The 25,663-nt window shown below is 42.0% G+C and overlaps 1 protein-coding gene across 28 annotated transcripts in view; it reads right to left on the bottom strand.

Annotated features, from left to right (window-relative positions):
• CREM (cAMP responsive element modulator) overlaps window positions 1–21,974 on the bottom strand; it is a 62,064-nt gene extending 40,090 nt beyond the window's left edge. For 9 of the 28 annotated variants that reach the window (XM_070601592.1, XM_070601591.1, XM_070601577.1 and 6 more), the window contains exons 1-3: window positions 21,663–21,801; window positions 13,089–13,209; window positions 5,463–5,586 (exon numbers count right to left, since the gene is read on the bottom strand). In XM_070601592.1, the coding sequence (XP_070457693.1) occupies window positions 5,463–5,586; window positions 13,089–13,132 (168 nt within the window). In that variant the 5' untranslated portion in view covers window positions 13,133–13,209; window positions 21,663–21,801. Of the gene's footprint in view, window positions 1–5,462; window positions 5,593–13,088; window positions 13,210–17,984; window positions 18,109–21,662 lie in introns of those variants that run through there. The other 19 variants (XM_070601603.1, XM_070601602.1, XM_070601599.1 and 16 more) reach the window with 8 other exon arrangements.
• Between the last annotated feature and the right edge of the window lie 3,689 nt (window positions 21,975–25,663).

A 25,663-nucleotide genomic window follows, 5' to 3' on the forward strand; every position in this document is an offset into this window, starting at 1 on the left:
CTATTACAATCATGCATCTCTTAACAATAGGGATATGTTCTGAGAAATGCGTCATTAGGCAATTTTGTCATTGTGCAAACATCATAGAGTGCACTTACACAAACCTAGATGGTATAGCCTACTGCACACCTAGGCTCTATGGTGCTAAACTTCTGAAAAGTCATTAGGCAGCACGTGACTGTATAGATAAAATTATCAAGACATGAGTATAGGCGTACAACAAATTCTTGTTCAAATTGAATAAAATGGTAACTAATAGTAACAGCTCACAAATTACTTTTACTTATGGTCCCTCAAACCTTGAATTACCTTAAAAAATGAGTTACCTTTCAAAGCAGTATGTTTTCTTGAATTAACTAAGGAAAAACAGATAATGCAAATTTAGCATTTACTGAAAAAAATTCACTATTTTTACTTTTTCTTTCAAGTTTTGTCCACTTTTAGAGATAATTCTAAGTGAATACAATGAACATTATGTTCAAAAAAACTAAATTAGGAAGGAATACACAAAAATAAGAAGCAATAGAAAGAAAGGCAACAATAAAATGGAAATTTTTATTTCAAAACCTTAAGAGGAACATTTTTCTCCTTCAGCAGGAGTCCCTCAAGTAACGGAATTAACATACTGACGTTTAAAAAATAATATTCAATTTCAACACCAAGCTTAAACTAGATCTACTTAGCTGGTGGTAAATATACCAAAGCAACCTAACACGATGTAGACCATCTTTAATATACAAATACAAAGTTGCTGATCCATTAACAACAGCAAATGTTGCTTGAGTTTGTTTTGTTTTCTGATAGCCATCCACATCCTTCCTGGTCCTATTTAGGATCAAGAAGATAGATTTTTTGCCGAAACAATGAGAAATGCCATTTCAATTGTGTACCAGATTGAAACAGAAAACGTACAGCTTATATATTAAAATGTATCCCCTGTTAAATCATTCCTACTTCAATCCCTCACTGTGAGCAAGGTCTGTTTTATTCCAAGGTGCTTCTTTACATACTGTTTGCATTTAGAATTGAGAGATAAGAAGGGAGATTAGCAGAGTACAATCCCTGAACAACATCCCCTAGTGGCTTTCTCTGTTCCCTAGAGTTGCACTGTTTTCAAAAATACAAGGTCCTCAGAAAGGTTAAATTTTACATCACAGTAATTCTCTCGAGGCCCAATGCTGACCCTGATGATCTCCAGTTTCCTTCCAGCTCTATGACTCTTGTGACTCTGCTCCTTTCATCTTTCCTTTCTATCTTTGCTGAAACATTGAGAATCGGTCATTTACAAAGAAGAGTTATTTAGCTTTCAGATGTATAGGCTTCATCAGCAGCTAAAAGGAATGAAGCTCCAGAAAGCTGGTTTTAAAGCACACCCTTTCCAGTGGCTCCATCTGGATTACCTCGCGCACCCAGATGTCCATGGCAGTTATCAATTCCCAAAAGACTTGGAACAAGAAAGGTTCAGGATGTCATCACTGTTCCTTTCAGAGTAGATTACACATTCGTGAGATATGTGAGGGAATGTGAATGTGAAGTGCGTATCATGCCAAGGAATTATGCCTGATTTTATTAGGTATGATATGACATTTGGTTATATAAGAAAATGTCTATAATTTTTTAAGAGCTGCATACCCCCAAGTAAGCAGGAGAGAAGTGACATGATGTCTGAGATCTGCAGAGCTGTTTGAAATATTTCAATAAGAACAACAAAGAAAGTAGATGGGGCAAGTCCTACAAAATCTTAAGTTTGTATATATGTAGGAGCATTATTCTGCTCTTGTAAATGTTTGAAATGTTTCCTCACAAAGGACATTTTAGCTTGTCATTCCCCATCTAAAGATTATATTGTTTCCAGAGGATGTGTCACTATTTTTAAACTACTTGTATATATAGTAATTCTGCCTTTCACCAGTTTGGCTTTTGGAAAGGATTTCTTCCTGGCTTGGGTATTTAAAAGAGACTTTCCAAGAGTTCTTCCACGGGGAAGGGAAAGACTGGATCTAGTCTTATATATCAACACATACACTTAACAAATAAGATACCAGCTTCAATTAAAAATAAATCAACAGAAAAAATAACTCAGGCAACAAGGAAGCCAATCTACAATATTTAACCTCAATTATCTGCCCCCCCAAGATTTGTTAATGGCAACTCCTGCTTCCAACTCTGACATCATCACCACTGTGGCTTCTATTTACTTTTGAACAAAGATACACGAGAAAGGCTGTATTTATATCCGGGAAGTTATAAAATAGAAAAACTTAAAACTCCAGCCTCCCTTGTGCACTACTGCCTCCTCTCCATCAGCAGAACAGAGGCCTGAAGGCCAAGGGCAGGTCAAGTTTTCAGGTCTTCATAGACGGGATGAGTTTCAGAGCAAACTTGAGGAGAAGTAGTTTTGGAAAGGCCAGGGCACTCAAAACTAGCAGTGTACTATCACGTGATATCAGATGCGAGGGATCAAAAAGACTCCATCTTTTGGTCACACCTTTTGTTCCCACACTATTTAGTGATCATTTGATGTTGTAAAAAGGAAAGTAAGTGTTATAAATTCCTATTTGTATGAAACTGAATTTAAGTTTAAAACATTTGGGAATTTACGGCCCTCTGCTTGAAGAAAATGAAACGAGTAGCAAGTAAACACAATGACCTCAGGAATTATTCAGAAGAGTCAGTCACTTTCCACATACATTGTAGCTTTCATAAAGATCTCACGTGATTTCCCAATCCTTCTATCACATAACATGGCATAATAATGATCATGAATACTCATAAACGAACAGCTTCAGGTATCACAAGAATCTAAGTTAGGAATTATACTTAGAAAATTTTGACTGCTAAGAATTGTGTCCTAATTCTTTGAAAAATCATGATCCATGGCATAGAGGATAACTCTTAGTTAAAGTAATCAATGAATCAACATACAGATTACTTCTTAATCTCCTAACGTTTCTCATATGTGAAAGATAAAAACCATAGTTTATTCTTTGATCAAATACTTCAAATATACAGAAAATAGAATAAGATAGCAAGTCTATGAACTTGCTATCCAGACTTAATAAATATCAACATTTGATATATTTAAGGTTTTCAAAGAACTAATAAGCATTATAAACGTAAACCACAGGTTTTCACTAGTTCTTTGATTCAATCTTCTCAGAAATCTGTCTTTTTGTTCTATTTTATTCAAAACACTTGCAACTTTCCCACACCCCAGTTCTCACAGACCTACCTTTATTATTTCACAGAAAAATTTCTTGAAGAATCTATACCTCTAATTTCTACTTCCTCTCCCTCTTATTTATTCTCTAACCTATTAAAACCTAGCTTCTGTTCACTGGACTCCTATTCAATTCCAAGCCCTATAAACCCAAGGTTATTTTTTAGATTTCCTATTATGTGGCCTCTTTAGTAACTTCCAACTGCTCACAGAGCTGGGTGTTACCCAGGCTGCAGGTCCTCAGAAGTGCAAATTATCATCTTTGGACAATAAGGATCTATTGTTTTGACTATGCAGGCCTACAAGGCTGGGGGAGGAGGCCCGTAGGAGTCCAGTGAGTAGTACCACAAGGGAGGGAAGTGGAGGCAGACGGAAGACGTGCTTTCAACCTCAACTTCGGCACAGAAGAGCAGAACTATAGACTAGGAGTCATAGTTATAAAACTCTGGAAGACGTCAAATTCATGAAACAATACGTGCATTCTATTGTAGTCACACAAAGGGACTAACGGATATACACCAAAATGCTAACAACAATTAAATTTCCAGATGTCAAGATCATGGAGAGTTCTTATGTTAATGTTCTATAATAAACATGCTTTTTTTTTAAATATGAAAAAGGCTAATTTTTTTAAATAGCAAAAGGTTTGCATGCCTGTCTTCCAGGCTGACAAAGGAGGGTGTCGCCAGGGAGCTGTAGCTGCACAGAACACTTGGGAGGAGAAAACCCTAGGGTGACAGTGGGTGTTAGGAGCTTGAAAGAGGAAACACAAGCAGGCTGGCCGCACGGGGCCCAGTCTTGAGAGAGAAGACCCGTCACAGGAACCAGTCTGGCCTGAGACTACCCAAGAAGTGCCTGGCATTCCCCCTGGGCTGCCAGTTAGCCATTGGGTCCCTTCTTGTCTTCCTTCAAGCTCCTGTGAAAATTTCGCTACTACCCTGTACCCTACACTACCAGGACTCCACCCAAATGGTGTCTCCACCACAGGCTCGCCGACTTCCAATCCCACCTCCACAGAGTTACTAGTGTGGTAAAGACAGCGAACACTGGGGAACAGCTCAAGACTGTCCAGGATACAGGACACCCCAAAGTCTCAGATGTACACGACCCTCTGCTTACCTTCACCAGCTCCACCGGCCAGCCCAGACACTAGGGTCCAGGGAGGCTCAACTCCTGCGGTTCCCTGAGCACCCCAGGCTCTGGCTTGGTACCTCGGCACACACTCTTCCCTGGCCTAGGATACACTTCCCTACCCTATCCAGCTGGCAAACTCCCACCCACCCATCAGGTCCTGCTCAAATGGAAAACCTTCTGTCAAGCACTCCGAGGTAACTGGCTGCTCCCTCCTCTCTATGCCGTAGCCATTTTGTACACAACATTTTATATAGCACTTCTTAGACTACTGGAATTAATCCAATACCTGTCTACCCTACTAAACCACGAGATGTTTAAGGCCAGGAATACATATCCCCATGTACCTAGAATAGTGCCTAGATGCAGTAGGTACTCAAAAATATTTGATGAACCAAATAAATCAATGTGTTTTTACTACATATTTTCATAGATATCCCAGAAATAAATTTTAGGAGCTGAAAAACAGGCACTAACTCATACTGCTGCTCCCTGAGTGAAACGGATTCAGGGGCTGGCCTGGTGGCATATCGGTTAAGTTTGCATGCTCTGCTTCAGTGGCCTGGGGTTCATGAGTTCAGATCCTGGGTACACACCACTCATCAAGCCATGCTGTGGTGGCATCCCACATACAAAATAGAGGAAGACTGGCACAGATGTTAGCTCAGGGACAATCTTCCTCACCAAAAAAAAGAAAAAAAAATCAATTCAAAGTTTAAGACTTAACCAAAAAGAAAAGTAAAGATATCAAACCAAATATATACTGGGCAAATGGTAAGATTTCTGCCACATTTATGGCTAAGAATATAAAACTGTATCAATTTGGAATTACCACCCTTCTCATAATAATTTGAGGATTGCATATTGTGGAGGGTTTCTGTTTTTCTGAGAATAGTGGTGGGGGGAGGAGCGCTGCACAGTGTCTGTTAACGATGCAAAAGTAATTCAAACACGTATCTTCTCTTTGAAATCAAATCAGTAAGAACGGCTGACCACCAGGTAACAGGGGAAAATTAAGATCAACTGCAAGAAAACAGAATCTGCACGCAATTCTCATTTCTATATATTGTAACTTCCATCAGGACCTGCCTACTGCCTACACTGAATTTACCTGAGCTAAAGTAGGGACTGAATTTTGACCAGTCTGGGTCTGCATATGAGCAGATTTGCTCTCTGCCACAGAATTTGTTACACCTCCATCCTGCTGAGATTCAACTGTTTCCATGGTCATTTGTCTGAAAAGACAATAAAAAGGAAGAAGTATTAAGGCCCTATCTGAAATATTTCTGTTTTCACCTAGCTTTCTGATAAGCATTTCTGTCATCCAATTGTACTCTCTGATTTTTTCAAGCAATGGGTTCAGTGGCACAGTCTTAACTCTCCTGGCTAAGGCACCTTCTCTGCTCACTGGATATGAACATGACCAAGGGAGTACTGCCAAAGGCTTTATGAGAATTTGTTTAATCACAAATTTTTTAAATCTTATAATAAAGTCTTCTTGATAATTATTTCAAGCCCTCTAGTAAAAATGAGTGATAAAATGGGGTTTTCTATCTGACACGAAGCATAAATATTCTGTGACTCTCAAGGCCTAATCTCCCTGCTTTACAATATGATGAAGTATGAGGCATTTCCCCATGTCTAAATGAATGCATTAGAAAGACGTGTCTAGCTTTGTCAGTGCTAAGTTGTTTCTGATAAACAAGCCTGAGATCGGATCACTCAGATTGACCACTTGTCCTGCAGCTTCCCAGTTACTTAAAGAGGAGAATCTCATTTTTCCAGGAAAAATTTCTGACATAATTTTTTTGCCTCTGATTTCAATTTAAGTTAATGATTTCTATATGGAGTCTTTCTAGATAGAAGGTAAGCCGTATTATAATAAATTTTACCCTACTAGGAGAAAATATAAAATGTAAACAAAATGAATTAAACAAAACCAAATTTCAAAAACTTATAAGAACTACTCCATGCTACTGTCTATCTTTTCAACTGGCAATAACAAAATGTGCTCTTCTCACCTTATCAGTCTAAATACCTATCCAAAAAGCATGCAGCCCATTTAGAACTTGGAATTAAAACGTCAAGATCTTTTTTCCAGATGTAATTAATTACCAGATCCTACAGATCTTTCATCTACTGTCTTTCACTTAATACCTTCATTTGCATTTCAATAGCCATTACCTGAATCCTCCATTCTCAAACCTGTCTGCTATAGTCTATGCTATACCTAGAGTTACTCCTCACTATTCAAAGTCATTTTAATAATTGTGACTGACCATGACAATTTAGAGCAACTGTAAAAAATAAAAATCCATGGTCTACTGTGAAAAAATGTCTTTCTCTCAATATTCCCCAATTCCTTTATCTCTTTCATTTTCCTGAATGGCCCCTCTAATACTAGCAAAGTATGGTCATCACACTGCATAAACTGTCAGTTCCCGTGGCTTTACTTTTGCTTACGTGAGCAGTTCCCAAAGAGAATACCTTAGAACATTAGTTCTGCAGGATATGAAAAGGTATTAGCTAGGACAAGAGGGTAGGGGGAGCACTTAGTAAAAGAGTTCTAAACATCCGGGATTAAAAGGGTTTCTTTGCTGCAGAACTCCTCAGAAGCATGAATCCACTAGTGTGCCTTGAGAAGGGGAGAGGCTACATATCCAACAGGCAGGGTTTTCCAAAAGTATCTGACCACCAAAAGCCCTTTTTCCACAAAGCATGTCCTAGCAGCTGTGTTTTCTAAACAACCTGAGAAATGTTGTCTTATGCTATTTCTTACACCTTTATTAAAAGTTCTTTTAAGGCTCTGCCAAGAACTTGAGTCTCAACGCAACATTACATGCTGAAAGGCCTTCCCAGTAAACTCTATTCATTTCGGAAACAATCACTTAGCACCATCTACATGACAGGCCATGAAAATACGAAAGCGGGTAAGTCACAACCCTTGTTCTGAAGGCATTCACTCACTAGTTGGTCCTCGGTTTCTCAAAGAAGGACAATGTGTATCAGAATTACCTAACATACTTGTGTTTTTAAAAAAAGCAGATTATGAGGCTCAACCTCAAATCTACTGAATCAAGCTTTTGGGGGACCTACTTTTTTATATGCAAAAGATTCCAATATATATTAAAATTTGAGAAAAACTTAGCTTACTGGTAAATTCTATCAGGTAGACCAATAATGAACACAAGTAAAGCAAGTTCTTAAATTGTGTGAAGGATGTTATGTATGAAATGCTTTGGGAAATATAGGAAGGAATGATGAAGTGTGCCTGAGAATGGGACCGAATGAGCCATACAGAGAGGGATGGAAAGGATTTCACCAGGTAGAAAACGAAAGGAGGATTGTGAGAAGAAAAGCACAGAGTATGTTTGAAAAACAGAACGGCTGGGTGTAGTCAAGAATCTGGGTGAGGAGGTGACAGAGGAGGACAGGAGGAAGTGCAGCAGGAAAAGCTGGATGGAACCACATTAGGAAGAGCCTTTAATACTCTAGAGAGAAAACAATGTCCGCCTCATTCAGACGCCTCCTCTGCTGAGGTCCTTCAGTATCTATGGAGTCAATCTATACCGTATAAGTTTCAACCATTTGATACCTACAGAGAAGTCAGTCAAGAATCAGACAACGAGCAAAAGGTATCTGTTAATAGGCAAAACAAATGGCCCAAAGTCCATACACTAAAACTTCTAAAACAAAGAGAACCTCTCCTGGTGCATACTTTAAACTCATTTGGTTTTATTCTAAATACAACTCTACTTTACCCGGTTTCTAAACATACTGGATTAAGAAGTGACAGCTGACAAGGGGGAGGGAGAACTATAGAGAATATGATAAAGAGATTAAAATTCCGAGTGTGTGGCAATTTGGGTCCATACAGGGTAAAGTCATCTAGTTCTTTATACTCAACAAATTTAAGGATTTATGAGCTAAAATTCAGTAACTGATATTTACAATAACTATCCTAAGTCACCAAGAAAAGGTTAACGACACTTACTATACTTTAAGGAAAGAAGGATCCACAGAAAAAAATCCAGGAAGACTTCCTCCCATCAAAAAAAAGCTCTAATGCCTAAAAAGGTCAACCTGAACTGAATAGGACTCATTTTTTGAGATATAATAAAAGACTTTGTAAGTTACTAAACATTTCAAAAGTTTAACACATGAAAGTATTTTTATATACATTATCTCATGTAATCACCTTACTTGCTCCTTTTCTCTTGGGTATTCCTCAGAGTTCAGTCCTTTGCCCTTGTCCCTTCTTCAGTCTACATACTATGGCTTCTTCAACCCTATATGCAGATGGCTCCCAAATCTGTATTTGTCCACATCCCCTTCCTATTGAGCATCTCACCTTAAGAGTTTTCATGGACACCTGTCTGTTCCCTTATATTCCTTGTTTTAGTCAACAGCATCACTATCCATTCAAGCCCCAAAGCTAGAATCATGTCTCTATATGTGAGTCAGTACCAGATCACATACAGAAAAACTCCACATAGCTAAAACATCAGCCAAATCAGGCCCTGAGCCTCCTGCTGAAGCAAGGCAGAAACGGAAAGTCAGCGGCCACCCCGACTCATCCTCCTTGCCACACTTGGCATCATCCACTATAACCAACACTGACTCAAGCAGCTGAGTAGCTGCTCCTCACAACTGCTGCCACCCACTCTAAAGACCACCTATCACAGACAGTGGGCCTCCCCCTAAGCCATGACTCAACTGCAAGGTCCCTTCACCCAAACCAGAATCACATCCATCAACACCTCACATTCCTACTTCCCCAGTCACTATCAAAGACACAAGCTTTCCCATAGTTCATCTTCACTCTCATAACTAGTGCTTCCTTCCCCCCCATAATACAATTGCTGGTTCCCTCTATTACTCTCAGAACACCTGTTATTCCACCACACTGAGATCTCCAAACCACTTTCTCCCCTTCCATCAGCACCTCCATTTTCTTCATATCCCATCTTATTTGGCTTAGAATCCATGGTTTCTCATTTGAACCATTACATCCCAATACCCTAAATTCTCTTTTCCTTTTGTTGTATCAGCTTAGTAAAGACCAATCTCAGATAGAACCAATTCTGTCACCTCTATGCCTGTACCATGACTGATGAACAATACTGAACAAAACTATAAAAGAAAAAAAAAACCAAATGGAGGGTGTTTGGAAACCTTCCAGGTTGGTGAACATGAAGAGATTCAGAGAGAGTGATACGCTCAGAGAGCATGGAATCTCCCCACCCTTTCCCACACACATTGTTCTATGCATCTCTTCTATCTGGTTGTCCCTGAATTATATCCTTTTATAATAAGCTGGTAAAATAGTAAAAAAAAAAAAAAAAAAAACTATAAAAGAGAATATTATTAAAGCTATCAAATTTAGGGTTATCAGCCTCAAAGGGGCAGCAATCTTATTGTTTCCCTAGCGGCCTTACTCTCCCATTCTCTACAATTGTTTCAAATTTTCTCCCTCTCCTCAAATCCCTGAGCTCACCTACTACCTACACTCAATGTAAAACCTTGCCTTCTGTTTCAGATGAGAACTCCCTCAACTTCCTGCCACTAAACCTACACAACCATCACTTTTCCTTGTTTCCTGCCCCCATACTCTTAAAGCCCTCCACATGGGGCTGGCCCCGTGGCCGAGAGGTTAAGTTCACGCGCTCTGCTTTGGCGGCCCTAGGCTTGGCCAGTTCAGATCCTGGGCGCCGACCTACCACTGCTCATCAAGCCATGCAGAGGCGGCATCCCACACAGAAGAATTAGGGACCTATAACTAGAATATACAACTATGTACCGGGGAGCTTTGGGGAGAAGAAGGAAAAAAAAAAGATGTGAAACCTCTAAAAAAAAAAATTCCTCTACCTCCTCTGGATTGGTCTTCAGGGATATTATACTACAGCTTAGCCCCTCCCCTCTCTACTGGTTTCTCCTATCAAGATGTAAACGTGTTCAAGTTTCTCCAATCTCAAACACACACGCACACACACACACACACACACACAAATTCACTGAACCAGAAGTCTTTCTCTAACTATTCTCTTGAACCTCTCTTCTCCCTCACACTGCTAAACTACTTTAAAGAACTGCCAACACTAGCGCCATTTCTTCACCTCCACCTACTCCTGGACAACCCCAAACTGGCTTCTGCCTCACTAAAACTTCTCTAAAAAAGGTAATCAATCTCTGTCACTAAATCTAATGTTCATTTTAAGTCCTATCTTGTTTGATCCCTCAGGAGCATTCAAAACTGTTGACATTTCCCTTCTTGAAATCAATCTTGATGCCATGATACTGCATTTTTCACTCTCATTCAATTCTCTGAGAATTCCTCCGCAAGCTCCTTTGCCAATTCCTTCTCTTACTCAATGTTAACCTCCAACATGGCATGTCTTCAGGGCTGTTTAGCCTTCTCACCTCACTCTGAAATCTCTCCGGCGTAGTATCATCCATTTCTCTAGATTCAAAAACCAGCTATAAGCTTATGACTCTCAAATCTGGATTTCCAGCCCAGAGGCCTCTCTTGAATTCCAAAATCATATATCCAAATGCCTATTTAACATCACCAAACACACACCCTACAGTTACCTCAAACTCATTGCGTCCAAAACTAAACTCGCCTTCTTGCACAAACATGTTTCTTACCTCAGGAAATGGGGTCCCACCATCCATCCAGTTGCTAAAGCTGGAAAGCTGGTGTCATCCCTGAAACCCTCTCCCTTTCATTCCCTACAGCATTATGACCAGGTGTGATGATTCTACCTTCTAAAGAACAATTTAGTTCCCTTCTCTACATTCCCACCACCACCGCTCTATCTCCCTACTCTAATCCATGCCAACGGTTATCTTTCTAAAACATGTATTTCTGCTTAAACCACTTCTCTGCTGAAAACTCTTCAGTAGCTCCCTACCGACTGCAGGATAAAATCCCAACTCCTCATAATACTAACTACAACTATCGTTTGTTAAGTGCTTACCATATGGTAAATGCTTAAACTAGTTTTAATCCTTAACAACCTAAAAAGTCAATACAGTTGCTTCTTCTTTGAGATAAAGAAAAGGAGAAGCGAATCTCGTGGACGAGTGGTTAAGTTCGTGCACTCTACTTCAGAGGCCCAGGGTTTCACCAGTTTGGATCTCGGGTGTGGACATGGCACAGCTGATCAAGCCATGCTGAGGCAGCGTCCCACATAGCACAACAAGAAGGACCTACAACTAGAATATACAACTATGTACTGGGGGGCTCTGGGGAGAAGAAAAAGAAGAAGAAAAAAGAAGATTGGCAACAGATGTTAGCTCAGGTACCAATCTTTAAAAAAAAAAAGAAAAGGAGACACGAGGAGCTTAAGAATCTGATTTTACCACAAAGGTATTGAGTGGCACAGCCAGGTTTTGAACTAAGGTCTTTTTCTAAAGTCCGTATTCTCAATTACTAAACCAAAGTGCCATTCAATCTCTTTCACAAGGTGACCCCATTTTACTTTTTATAGCCTCATCTCCAGTCACTCCACTCCTTACCACACTCTGCATTCAAGCCTCCTTATAAGCCTCTTTTTTTCAAATATACCTCTTATTCCTCTAGTTCTAATTTTCTATATCTGCTCTTCCTCTTCCTGGAATGCTCTTCACCCTTTCTTTGTCCAGTAGGCAAATTCCTACTAGTTCTTCAAGGCCTGGCTCAAAGACACCATCTTTCAAAAGGCTACTCTAATAACCTTGGGCGGAATGAGTCATTCTCTTCCAACTTCCCAAAGCATCTTATGCAGTACCTGCACTATAATATTTGTCTAGCATATAATACATTTGTTCACAAAGTTCTAACACTAGTGTGAGCAACTCAGGGACAGGGATTACATCTTAGATTTCAATGTATTCCCACTGTCTAGTACAGAATCTATCATAATCGTTTAACTAATCAACTATTCTGGAAGACTATGCAACTGTCAGATGTTACTAAGTCGATAAAAATAAGGTTCAGAGAGATTAAGTGAGTTTCTATGGGGTACATACTAGACAGCATGATAGAGGGTGAAGAAGAGGTCTGGTGACTGACTCCAGGGTTCCTTCCACAGCCAGGACCCTGAGTATTCCACGTTAGACAACATTTTACAATAATCATGTGCTTCTGAGTACACTGGAACTATTGTCACAATTTTCATTCAGATATGCTCTGTCTTTCACATTAGGATGTACGGACCGTAATTTTATCCCATTTGTATTCTTCTAGAGTGCCTAGTATAATGCCCAGTACGTGTCATTCAGTAAAAGTTTGATACTAAAATCAATTTTCAGGTAAAAATCATCTACAGAAGAGTTAGGTCAGCACTGTTAATTTAAAATAAACCCTATCATTTTCAAACAAGTTTATTCTGACCCATATCTAACCGCTGTCTAGTACAACTTCCTAAACCCACTAAAAACCAACCCCAGGGCAGGACTCAGGGCAGAAGATTCAACTAACATTTAAGTGCTCTAGATAAGGTCAAGCACTGCACCGGGCATTTACAAACACTATCTCAGCAGGAGATGGAGGACCCAAGCTCAGCTATAGATGACGGACACATGACAGTAACATCTGTAAATCAGCCTCAGCTAGTCCACACAGAATTGATTTATAAACTGTAAGAGAAAGATCTATTACATATATACATACATTATTAATTTATCCATCATTTTAACTCTGAGCTCTCTAAGTACAACTTTCAAAAAAACAGAAAAACACATATCCACCTACCTTAAATTTGTCTTAAAATACTTTTTCCTGCCACATTTGCTCATTATTAAGACATTTGCAAGCAACGCTTTTTGCTCCTTCCTCGTTTTCTTCTTTATTTATCCTGCAGTAAAATTATAGCCTTGAAGTGGGAGATAAAATTTAAAAACATTAAAATCTCTCAAAACTACTCCAGAAGAATACTCTAATTTCTATAAAACTGAAAAAACAGAATAGAAAGCTGAAATCATTCCATATTTTTATAATCTTACGTCTATTCAATTTTCTTATCTTCTGAGGAAAAAAATTCAAAAAACTTAAATCGTGCTATTTCTCAGATTATTTTCTACTGAAGAGAAAGGAGTTCTGTCTAAATCATTTAATATACACTATGTATATCTTGTATCGGCTCCATTTTAAAATGATAATAATCACTTAATAAACTGAATGAATTTAACACTTTCATAAATTTCACTCCATTGCAACAAATTTGTCAACTGTTTTTTCATTTACCTTAAATTCAAACTGGGTTTTGTCAAAGAATTTTAACCCCAAACAAAATATCAACAGTTCATTTAAAATCTCCTTCCAATAGCCTTCAATCCACTAAAAAAGCTGTTTTAGATACTCCAGCAGTTAAACTCCATTTTTTTTTTTTACTAATATCTTTAAAAAATGCATTTGACATGCTGAATGAAGTAAAATTGGCAAAGAAAAAGACCAAAGCATATCTTGGAGCCCTTACTTATTTTAGAGTTGGAAAGGCCCATGCACCTCCCTCAGTACCTGCCAGGCATCTATGCCAGCAACGCTGGAGCTTAGCCACAAACATGCTGCTTTCAGGGTTCCCTCCTAAGTGGTCCCCTCTAAAACGCTGTCACACCATCCCAGTCAATTTTGAAACTGACTCAGCAGGCAGGTTTGCCACACGCCACTAAGGGCACTAAGACAATGGTTATTGCTGCTACCACCTCCTCCCACCGCCCAGCATAGGGACAGCAGGAGACGCGAGGGCACTTGAACCAGGCTATTGACAACATGAACAAAAAGCAAGGATGCCGCCCTTCCTTCAGACTAAACCTTCTTCTGTGTTAAATTATGCTGGCATTTTACACGGCGACATCTTATCTTCCCTAAAAATCATGTAACCAAGAGGGCAGGGACCATTTATTTATTCAATAGTGAATGGCGCCCATAATATGCAAGGCCCTTGTGTTAGGCACCAGAGACACAGATAAAATGTCGGTGCTCTCCAAGAGCTTGCAATCTAATGAGGTAGATGGATGTTTAAACAAAAAATAATGACAATATTGTTTAAATAATAATGATGGTTATGGCACCAAATAAGAAAAGAGAAGTAACTGCTAATTTCTCATGGAAATATTTTCTTTAGTTTAATTTTTGAATAAGTAATACCTTCCTATGATTCAGGATTCAAAAAGTAGAAAAAGGTATTCAGTGAAGTCCAGAACAGCCACCTATTTCCTCGTCCCAAAGGCAACCAGCGTTGAAGAGAGTACCAGCTTTCTCCACCACAGCCGCAGGAGGTTAGAAGAGAAAGCCTCATACCAGAAGAATCCCATCAGACAAACCCGACCCGGACCCGGCCTATCAGAGAACGAGTTCTTTCCAACTACTAAGTCACCACCGACTGCCTGCTTGCCAAATCTGAAAGGATGCTTTTTAGTCCCTATCTTCCTTAATACTCCTACAGCATTTCCTACTCTCCAAATTTTGTCCTCCTTGAACTCTTTGTAACACGTTTATGCTTTTCTTCCAAATTATCCAGCCCTTTGTTTTTGGTCTACTCTTTAAAGGCTGGTATTCCCAGGTTTCCAGTCACAGCAATCTCCTCTACACATTCTCCCTAGGTGACTCTATCCTCACTTGACAAGTCTCAAATCCCATGTCCAGCCTACAACTCTCTCTCCTGAGCTCTAGCCCATATCTATCTGCCTATTAGTTGAATCTTAATGGTTAGCTCACAGATCCTCAAGCTCAAATTTTCAAAACTAACCTCAGCTCCCTTGCTCTGCATCTCTCCCCTCGCTGTGCTCTTGTCTCAGTGACTGGCATCACTATTCACTCAGCCCCTGTCTGGGAGTCCTCTTCTCCCTCCATTCTTCAACTTCCTTTGTCCCTCATTCCTGAGTAGCAGGATGGTAGCGTGTAGTATAAAAGCACTGGCTGGCCCTGGAGGTTGACCTGGGTGTTGAGTTCTATCACTTATTAGCTATGTGATCCCAGACAATTATTTAATTTCTCCAAGCATCCTTTCTCATCTGTCAAATGACACCAATCTTGTGAGGAGGAAAGGTATTAATAAATGCAAAATGTCTAATTGGCTTGGAATATAAGCAAGGACCACCAGCTTACTCAGCCTCAATAATTTTCTCTCCTAAAATTCTCTCCTCCATTCTCTCTGCTTCATTCTCTCTGTCCTCATTGCCACTGCTTTAGTTCTGAAACTGATCATTTCTTGACATGATTAAAGTGATAATAGACTCCCTATAAGTACTTCACCTCACTCAAGCCTCATCTCAGTCCCTCATAACCCACTCCATTAGACCACAACGCTCTATTCAGAATGCAAATCCAAACATGCTATTTCTTCATTCAAGATCCTCCAACGCTTCCCTGCTGCTTAAGAATGAATACCCAAAGTTCTCAGCGTTTTAATTTCAGGTACTTTGTAGAGGCTTGATAAAGTTTGCGTAAAAGCATTCAGATTTCAGGTTTGCCATTCTTTTCTATTACATCAATTTTCCAGGCTCAAAATTGCCTTATGTGGATTTGCAGATCCCATTTTACCACACTATAAACTATGCATACTTTGAAAAACTCAACTGCTTTTTATTCTGTTGATCTCATCCCAAACCTAGTTTTAATGCCCTAGAACATACTCTTAATGGGCAGACTAGGGCTGAATTTAGCATCCACCACCTGCACATACACAAACACTGGAATGGCTAAGAGCTCAAATGTCCTAATGTGTTCTCAGGATGGGCTTAAGACAATGTACAAATATTCTATTTAGCCTACAACATACCCCTAAATTCATCATCATTTCATGATACAGTGTGACATCATAATGTTTAACCCGATCTCCTTATACCTAAAATCACAAAGGATACTGATGTCATGTCCTGTATACTACCAATTTTCTACAAAAATAATGTTAAAATCCTATCTAACAAGGAAGATTTATCTTTTAGAATAGAAAGATATATTTTAGACTGGTTTATTATAGGTAAATAGCTTATACTAAGACAGAAAAATGAGTTAAAAAATTCTTTTGCCTAGATGTGGATTTCTGTGCTGAATCGGGAGGAAAGCCATTTCTCATGGTGATAAAGCTTTCTGTCATATATTAGGTTTGATGACAAAAGTAACATTCGGCATTCACCCTACTCTTCACCAGTGTGCTACTCTATTCACCCTTTGGCATAACAGTTTCCATTAATTTCATTGCTATCAAGTATCCCATAATAAACAGCTCTCTACACCAATTAAAGATAGCATTATATTTACACTTAAGAGTTTTGAACATATACTCTGCTGTGGTTAATTACATTAATATCTTGATTTTTCTGAAATAATTACATTTATTTAAGAATCAAAATTCTTGGGCAACTTGCCTGGAATATAAAAGTTTACCTAACCAATCTGCACCTCACCAACCAACTCTCTGATTAACCAATGTTCTCCATTCCCTCCACAGATTAACTACAGTTTAGCAAATACCCACTGCAGGTGTTCTCCAGTGTGCCCAAGGGCTTACGTTCCTAACGGCTGGGGGGATGCTCACCAAGAGTCAGTTGTATTTATCATCAAACCTGATTATGCCAGCCATACTTATTATTGCAATTTTGGAATTCTGTTAAATAGCATGTTAGACAAAATTATTAAATAGATACAATGATTTAAAAAGAAGAGCTTCTATGAAAACTAAGTTGAATGATTTGGAAAGACAAAATAGGCAGGCTGCTTTTAAAAAAATCTTGCTTTTGGACTAGACATTACAGTGGAAAAGAACTATAAATACTGGGGAAATATTATAAAAATGAAGAGTTCTTTATAAAGACACTTGCAAAACAATGTAAGCTCTTGCTCTACTTTCAAAAACACGAAAATAGAAAAAGCAAATTATGCACTGAGATAGTTTTTGCAAGAAAGGCAAAGCAAAAAACCCCTGCACAATTAGTATAGTCAAAATAAAAGGAATGTGGAATAAAAGGCAGTACATGTCCTATGGAAGCAGGAAGAGAAAGAGAACACAGAAAAGGGCAATCTGTTTCTTTGGTTCTGGGATGAAGCAAGGTTTTAGGTCTTCAGGAAAGCAGGACATCTTCGTAGGTTAACTGTGATTTAAGGAGCAATAGCAAGTAAGGTTTGAAAGACAAGAGGAATATGAAGCTTATATTGTAAAGCTGGTCCTTCTCAATCAAGTCAATTAAAAAGTCGGGAGAAGGCAGGGATAGCTAGAAGTGAGACGTAATTCCAAAGAGCTATATCCCCAAAGTTGACAGGGATGAGCCTATGGTTATTACGAATTTCAGGTAAAGGAGATGAGGAAAAACAAAGTGAGACAGCAGTAATGGGAAACTAGATCACTTTTAAAGTTTTGTAATCTTTGTGAAGGAAAGTTACAATAACTTTCAAATAACAAACTTTACACTTTTGTGTAAAAACATAAGTAGCCAGGAGCAATGCTTGTAAATAATTATTTGAAACACTTGTAAATAATGTCTTTAATATTTTGAACATGAATCATATAGAAAATCAGGCAGCTTCTAATATAGATTCAAGGCCACTCCAATTTAATTGCTTCAGATACCTGCTATTATTTAAGAAATCTTTACTAACATCACCAAAGGATTAACTATTCAAGAAACTCTTTTTCAATTCACTCCCCACCTGGTGCCTGCTTTTGGTTATGTCACAGTAGGTGAACAGCAGAATCAGCTGCAAGGGGGAAATGAAAAATGAAATTCAAATAGTCATGGCTTATCCCCACCTCTCCAAGCAACCGGCCCGCCCCGCCCCCCTCGCCCCCACTTCAGCTGCCACACACACACCACTTCTGAAGTGAAACAAAATTTGAAGTCTTTTGAGGGAGTTATTTGCTTGACTAGTCATTGCAGGGTTTTTCTTTTCAATAGCATGCTTCATTACTGCACTTTACATTTCCAAACACCTCTACATGAAGGACAACTGCATTGCTACCGACCAGTAAATGTGGGAAAGAACAGATAACACACTTGAACGAGCTGAAGTTTAGAGAAGTGAAGTTCAACATTATTATACTTACGTAGATTGCTCCTATCTTGTGCATATGAACAAAACTGGTATCTTTCTAAACGCAGAAACATACCTAAACACACCGTCACTTTCAAGAGGAGCAAAGCATCCCGAGCGTCCACATACAGTAACATAGGTCTTCACGCACGGTACAGTTGCCCCAGTTCCAGAGCTGGAAGCTTTCATCACAATCAATGCTAGGACATAAATTCCAGTTTAAAATATTTCTAAGCAAAAATTCAGTTTTGTGCTATCAATGAAAAAAATTGAGGATGTTTGAGATTATGAACAAAACTGTATGACACTTGACATTGAGTTAGGATGGTCTGATTTTAAGTCTGTTGTGTCAAAAGAAATTTCACTAAGATAACTTTGAAGAAGCAGTTTATTTTGTGAAATTCTCAAAGTATTAGAATCACATGAGCCCCACTGCTAAAATTTCACAGGATTTTATTTTGACATTTAATTGGTCTGTTTTGTCACTGTTCAGAAAACATGCATGAAGATGCTTCCCATTTTGGGAGAAGTGGGAGCCTTCCAAAGAGCATCACAAAAGAGTTGCTGGTAAGGATCCTGAAAGGCCTCCATCCTTCCTCACCAGTGGGACAGTTATTCGAACATTCTTTGAGCAAAACTCCCATATAACTTCCTAGATATCCTTTTCCTCAAAATGGCTTCACATACTCCTTACTAGTCATTTCCTCTAACACTCCTGGGACAGCAGTCAAGAGACGTGCAAAATATTTTTATTTTTTAAACTTTGCTATAGCTGAATTATACCAATAAGACTCAAGGTGTCTTCATGAGCAATATCAAGATAAATTCCCACTAATGTTATCCTTAGGGTTTCCTCTTCATTCTCCCTTATTCTCTACTGGCTATCCTAGAACACCAGAAAAAGAAAACCCAGGCGTGAAAGCATCTACTCTGAAGAACAGCCCGGAATTCATTGTGCATTTCCCATGGTTAAAGTGTTTTAAATACCTTTATGTATTCTTTTAAAAGAAATTAACAAGATGGTTTTAAATGTTTATTTCTACCTAAGTGTAACAGATGAGAAACACTTTCCCTGAAATCTACATTTTTATAATCTATATATCTGTATTGATAATATTGAAAATGCATTCGAGATAACTCTTCACAAAGTTGACTTTTATATATGCAATTCATCAGCTCAATACAGTAGAAATACTTAAGAGGTGAAAGACACTTCAGGCTTATTTCATTAACAAAGTTGACTGCACTTCAAAATATCAATGGTTCAACTGTTAAATGTTTGCATAGCTCAGCTTTATTTTTAAAAGTCTATCTAAATGGACATCTGAGTACTTTCCAGCAGATAGTTCAACAATAAACCTGGCTTAATTTTCTGGCCCAATACTTACTTGTAGAGAATATTAAGTTGGGGAAAACAGGATCAGAAATATATATTTACACTGGTAAAGATTGGGCCAGAATGTATATTTATAATCTGAAACTCTTCCCTACCTTTCATGAAATGGCCATAATTCTAAAGCAGATTTTATTTTTTAATCCTGCAACGATTACTCTAGTTGTGTTGTGTCAGTAGCAAACTAGAGTAGCCCAGGGAGTGGGGAGTCTGTTAAAGTCATCAGTGGAAGCAAACTTTTTTTTTTTTTTGAGGAAGATTAGCCCTGAGCTAACTGCTGCCAATCCTCCTCTTTTTGCTGGGGAAGACTGGCCCTGAGCTAACATCCATGCCCATCTTCCTCTACTTTATATGTGGGACGCCTACCACAGAGTAGCTGGACAAGTGGTGCCATGTCTGCACCCGGGATCCGAACCGGCAAACCCCCGGCCACCGAAGCGGGACATGAGCACTTAACCGCTGCGCCACCGGGCCAGCCCCTGGAAGCAAATTTCATTAACCTTCCTGGACAATGCAAAAACAAAAAGACTAAAGAGAGCCTCTGTATTTACATATTCAATAAAAATTTATTCACATTCTCTTACAAAATATGTACACAAAACATCAGTGTGATTACAACTTCACACCACAACGACTCCAGGTGGACCAGCAAGTCACTGGGAAAGCATGTGCTTACACCGACCTATTGACAGATTCACCAGAAACGCTGGCGTAATTATCAACACTTAATACGACAGCGCTTTAAGGGTTTACTCATCCGGGATCAAAATCATTTAAATATCTTTTTAAAACTTCTGTTTGGACCAATAAGTAGTTACTTAAACATCAGTTTTAATACCTAGCATTTACTGGCCAAAACACACTGTTTGCAATTTGCCTTTCTTTAGAAAACAACAGTTACTTTAAGTTCAAAGATTTAAAGACTACTCCGACTTATGCAAGGAAAGCAGCTCGTTCTCCAAAAAAACCATGAAGACTAGGAGAAGAGGGGCCGAGTTACCACCCAGCGCGGCACCCTTTCCACGGGGCACCGCAGCCCGCGGCCCGGACCTCCGCTTCTGCGACCGAGGGGCCGCCCTCCCGCCCGATTAACCCGCACCGCAGCCAGCGCCGCGGAAGCCGCGAGGGGCGCCGCCGGTCGGAGGCGCTGCGGCGGGGCTCCGGGGCGCCCAGCGGGGCAGGGTCCCGGCGTGCGGCGCAGCGACGGCCCCGCGGCCGCGGCGGGCGGAGTGGGGCGCAAGGGCGACCCCGAGGCGAGGAGAGCCGCGATCCGTGCGCCCCGCCTCGCTCACCCAGCCTGTCGTGGGGACCGCGGCGGCCCCGCAGCCCGGCCCTCGGACGCGCGCCTGAAGGGGGGGGTTAGCTGACCTCTCAGCCGACTGATACCCCGGGACAGCGGCGCCACCGACCGGCGGCGGCCCGCCCCTCCGCTTCTCCAGCCGCGGAGACCGCACGGCCCGGCGCCGGGCGCCTTCAGAACCACCCCGCCTCGTCAGCCCACAGGACGCGGGAGCGCCGCCAGCCGCAGGGGGCGGCCGCCGTCGGCGGGGCGGGACGGTGCCGCGAGGCCGCGCTGCCCCCGCCCTGGACCCCGGTCCCCGGCCGCGCTGCCCACCCCCTCGACCCCCGGCCGCGCTGCCTCCACCCCAACCCCCAGCCCGAGGCCGCGCTGTCCCTGCCCTGGACCCCGGCCGCGCTGCCTCCACCCCGACCCCCGGCCCGAGGCCGCGCTGTCCCCGCCCCAGGCCCGGCCTCCATCCAGTCCCCACCCAGCCCCCGGCCCCCGCCCCGAGGCTGCGCGGTACCCGGCCCCCGCCCCGAGGCGGCCCCCACCCAGCTCCGCTCCGCCTCCTGCGCCGCGTCGCGGGCTCCTCGGCCTCGGGTCGGGCCGGCGCGCCACTTACCCGCCGCGGTGGGGTTTACGTAGCGGACTCGTCACAGCTGACGGACGGAGGAGGTGGAGGCGGCACCCGACCGCCGCTCGGGAGCCGCGCCGCCGCCCAGCAACCCGGCGCCGCCGGCCCACGTCGCCCCACGTCAGCTCTGATGCGGCCGCCGCCTCCCCACCAGCTGGGCCCAAAAGCCGCGCAGCCGCCTTCGGAACCGCGTCCTCGCGCCCCGCCCTCCGCCGCCCGGCTCGGCGACTGCCTCCTGGGGCAGCCCGGCGGAAAGATCCAAGGCTCGAACCCCGCCCCCTGCAGGCCGCCCGCGGGAGTGCGGCGCTGACAATCCAACAATTAAATGGAACGGGGCAGGGGAGGGGGAAGGAGACGGCGGGGGCGGGGCGGGGGCGGGGCGGAGGGGCGGGGCCGGGAGGAGGAAGGCCGAGTCCGAGGCGGGGCCGGGGGGCGGGCTGGAGGCCCGACGCTGCCCCGCCACGCGGGCGCCTGGAAGCCGGTTATCTGCTCGCTAGGTTAACGGCAGCCGCCAAGGCCTCTACCCCTCGAGGTCACCTCTCCTCTAGGCTGCCGGCCAGGGCGTCCTCGTCCCTAACCCCAAGCCGAGGTCCGCGAGCGTCGTGGGACGCTTGCGGCCGGAGGCGCATCCTGCGACCCCCGGGGATGCCGAGTGGGCCTCCGGAGCGTGGCCATCCCGAGAGACGCCCTTCTGCCCAGAGTCCCCGGCTGGACGCGAGCCCCCCGGATGCGCCCTGCCGCCGCCTCCGCGGTGACCTTGTCTCTGCGTCAGTGTCGCGGAGAAACAGCGACAGACCCGCTGGAGATGTGACAGCAGAGGAAGGCCTTTGATAGCAAGCAAACCCCTGCCTCTGGGAGAGTCCAGCTTTCGCCCGGCTGAACGCCGGGGCTTCCAGAGGAGCGGTTCTGTCCCGTAGAGCAGTCACCTGTTGTCAACCGGGAGCCCATTCTTGCGTGCTCGGAACAGGCGAAGTTGTAAGGCGGAGTACGCGCTCAAAAAGGCGGGGCTTTTAGCCTAAAAGCAAGCCTCTTTACGTTTAGAAAAGACGAATTTCCCACAATGACCTACCACCCACCTCGTGGCGCTCAGGAGTGCGGCTCGCTGGAGACCGCGGTGGAGGACGCTACTTGAAAAGTTGCTGAGGAAAGGGGACAAAAGCATTTGTCAACGTAGGGCAGGTAGAGAAGGGAAGCTTTGTGAAATATTAGACGCCCAGCAGAGCGGAAGAAAACCTTGGACTCTTCAGTGCTAGATTTTTGCCACCCTGAACTACTTGCAGCTTTAATGCATGCTAGCAGAGATAAGAAAGTAAAAACCCGGTAAGTTCACTTCCCGCTCTTGACATAGGCAGAATTCTGAAGTTCCTCCTCCTAGTATAATAGATGATGTCTATCTCCACCACCTTATAAAAAGTAAGTTCTTAATGAGAAACATTAGCAAATTAGTAAAATGTAAAAGTTAACCAAGTCCTTTTTGTGTGTGGTTAGACAAGGCTGGCACAGTATATTTATCCATAAGTAACCCATACAGTTTATTTTAGCTCAGAAAATAGGGGTCATTGGAAGGAAAGACAAGAAAAAAGGCCAGATTACTAAACCCTGAAAACAATGCCATTCGTTATGGTCGAGACTGACCATGTGCCGGATGGATAGATTTTAAGCTACAAGTGATTTGGGGGAAACTGTGATCATTCTCCTTCCCAAAACATTGTTCTCCACCTATTTGTTTATTCCTAAATTTCTCCAACAAAGTATACATTACATAGAATTTATTAGACATAGGCCTTAAAATGCTAGTATGGGTGGGAAATCAACCCTTACTTAGATGTAAATGTCCAGTCCTTCTGGAGAGCAGGGGAAGAGCACCCGCAGAGGGCAGGAGATAGCAGGAAAGGTACAAGTCGTTTCCTATTGGTGCTACGACAAATTACCACAAACTCAGTGGCTTAAAACAACACCAATTTATTATCCAGCGGTTCCATAGGTCAAAAGTCCAATCCACATCTCACAGAGCTAAAATCAAGAGGTCAGCTCCAGGGTCAGCTCCTTGCCTTCTCCAGCTCCTAGATGCAGCCCACATCCCTTGGCTCATGGCCCTTTCCTACCATCTTCAAAACCGGCAACAGCTGATCGAGTCCATCTCTTTGATTCTCTCTCTTGCTTCTGTCTTCTACTTATAAGAACCCCCGTGATTACATTGGGCCCACCCTGATAATCCAGGATAATCTCCCCATCTCAAAATAACTGATTAGCAACCTTAATGCCACCTGCAACCTTCATTTTCCTTTGCCATGCAACCTAATATATTCACAGGTTCCAGGGGTTAAGTGTAGATGTGTTTGTGGTGCCATGATTCTGCCTACCCACAGTAAAGGATGCCAAAAGAGGCTTGAGCTCCTGGGACAAACCACCTGCCTGTCGGAGTCATCCCTTAAAAGTGATTCAAGCATTTGATTAGAAATGCCAATGACAGATTTTTCAGTTTCTCATCTTTACAACTACTGTAAAGATGATAGAACATTTTAAATGGAATATCAGGGATAAAGAAGAGCAGCATGGTTATAGAGTATTCTCATTTTGTATGGTCAGCCACTATAGTCTCAAAGTGCCTTCATAATTTGCACTTAGTAGGACCTACTCTAAATCCAAGCTTTGTTCAAATCTAATTTTCATAGATCAAGGGAAATTGTATCCACAAGAACTGTTTCTATCACAGAATAGGAATTCATATCAGGCCAAAAGAATTATAGGAATGGCAATTTCTTGTTTTCGAAATATTTTTTACTATGTTCCCTATAATACCAATATTTCACTGCTATATGTATGTATGCTTAATTATAAAGCTCAGAAACCAGAGACTATGTCTTTTTTTCTCTCTTAATATCAGAGTGTTAGTTATTGGAATACTACATCATTCGTCTGCCAGTGTCCAGGAATACTGTGTTTTGAAGGAACTGGGCAAAGATGATACTTGGGTGACGTACACATACTTGCACGCCCACCAAATCGGGGCCTTGCTATCACCTTGCTGTGAGCTGTAATAGAAGTTAAAAATCATAGAGTCCAAGCTGGGTTTGAATCTAGATGTATTAGCTCTGGGCAAGTTTCATGTCCTCTTTAGGAAGGCATAAGTTTTTAAATGGAAAGAATAATAGTACCTACTTCTTTGGGTTGTTACAAAGATTAAATAAAGTATCTGCCGTAAGGTAAGTGCTCAGTAAAAAAAGCTAACCATTTTGGGGTTGGCCCTGTGGCATAGTAGTTGGGTTTGGCGTGATCCGCTTTGGCAGCCCAGGTTCTTGTTTTCGGATCCTGGGCACAGACAGACTCCACTCGTCAAGCCATGTTGTGGCAGCAACCCTCATACAAAATAGAGGAAGACTGGCACAGATGTTAGCTCAGGGCTAAGCAAAAAAAAAAAGAGGAATATTGGCAACAGGTGTTAGCTCAGAGCAAATCTTCCTCACCAAAAAAATAAAAATAAAAAATTTAAAAAGGTAGCCATTTTTATATTGGTCCACTGTGTAGGTTTTTGGGTTCCTCACCTAGGCAATATTTAGTTCTCTGTTGAGGAGAGACAGCTAGACTACCTACTTTCCTGAGAAAATACAGGCTGTCACTCAACACCCTCATCCTCTCTCCTCACCTCAAAATATCTCTATCTTAAACTGTTCCTCCCTTTTTGGGTCAAGAGGAGTGCCTCCTTTTTTTTCCTTTCCAAATCCAATTGTAATATGTGTCATTTCTTTCTCATATCAGATCTGCTCAATTATCAGCTGCCTTGTACCTTCAGTCTCTTTCTTCCTCTTGGCTCCTTCTCCTCTTCCTGCAAATGCATTTTTATCTTGTCTCTCCTTGAAAACTCTTGACACTGCTTCTCTTGCAAGGAAGGTTACAGAGTTGCCAACTCCAGGGTGCACATTCACAGTACATTTTTTGCCCCTGTGCCTGTTGTTCCATCTCTTGCCATTCTCTCTCTCAGACTTCTC

Source organism: Equus przewalskii, chromosome 30 (assembly GCF_037783145.1).
Source record: "Equus przewalskii isolate Varuska chromosome 30, EquPr2, whole genome shotgun sequence".
Lineage (NCBI taxonomy): Eukaryota > Metazoa > Chordata > Mammalia > Perissodactyla > Equidae > Equus > Equus przewalskii.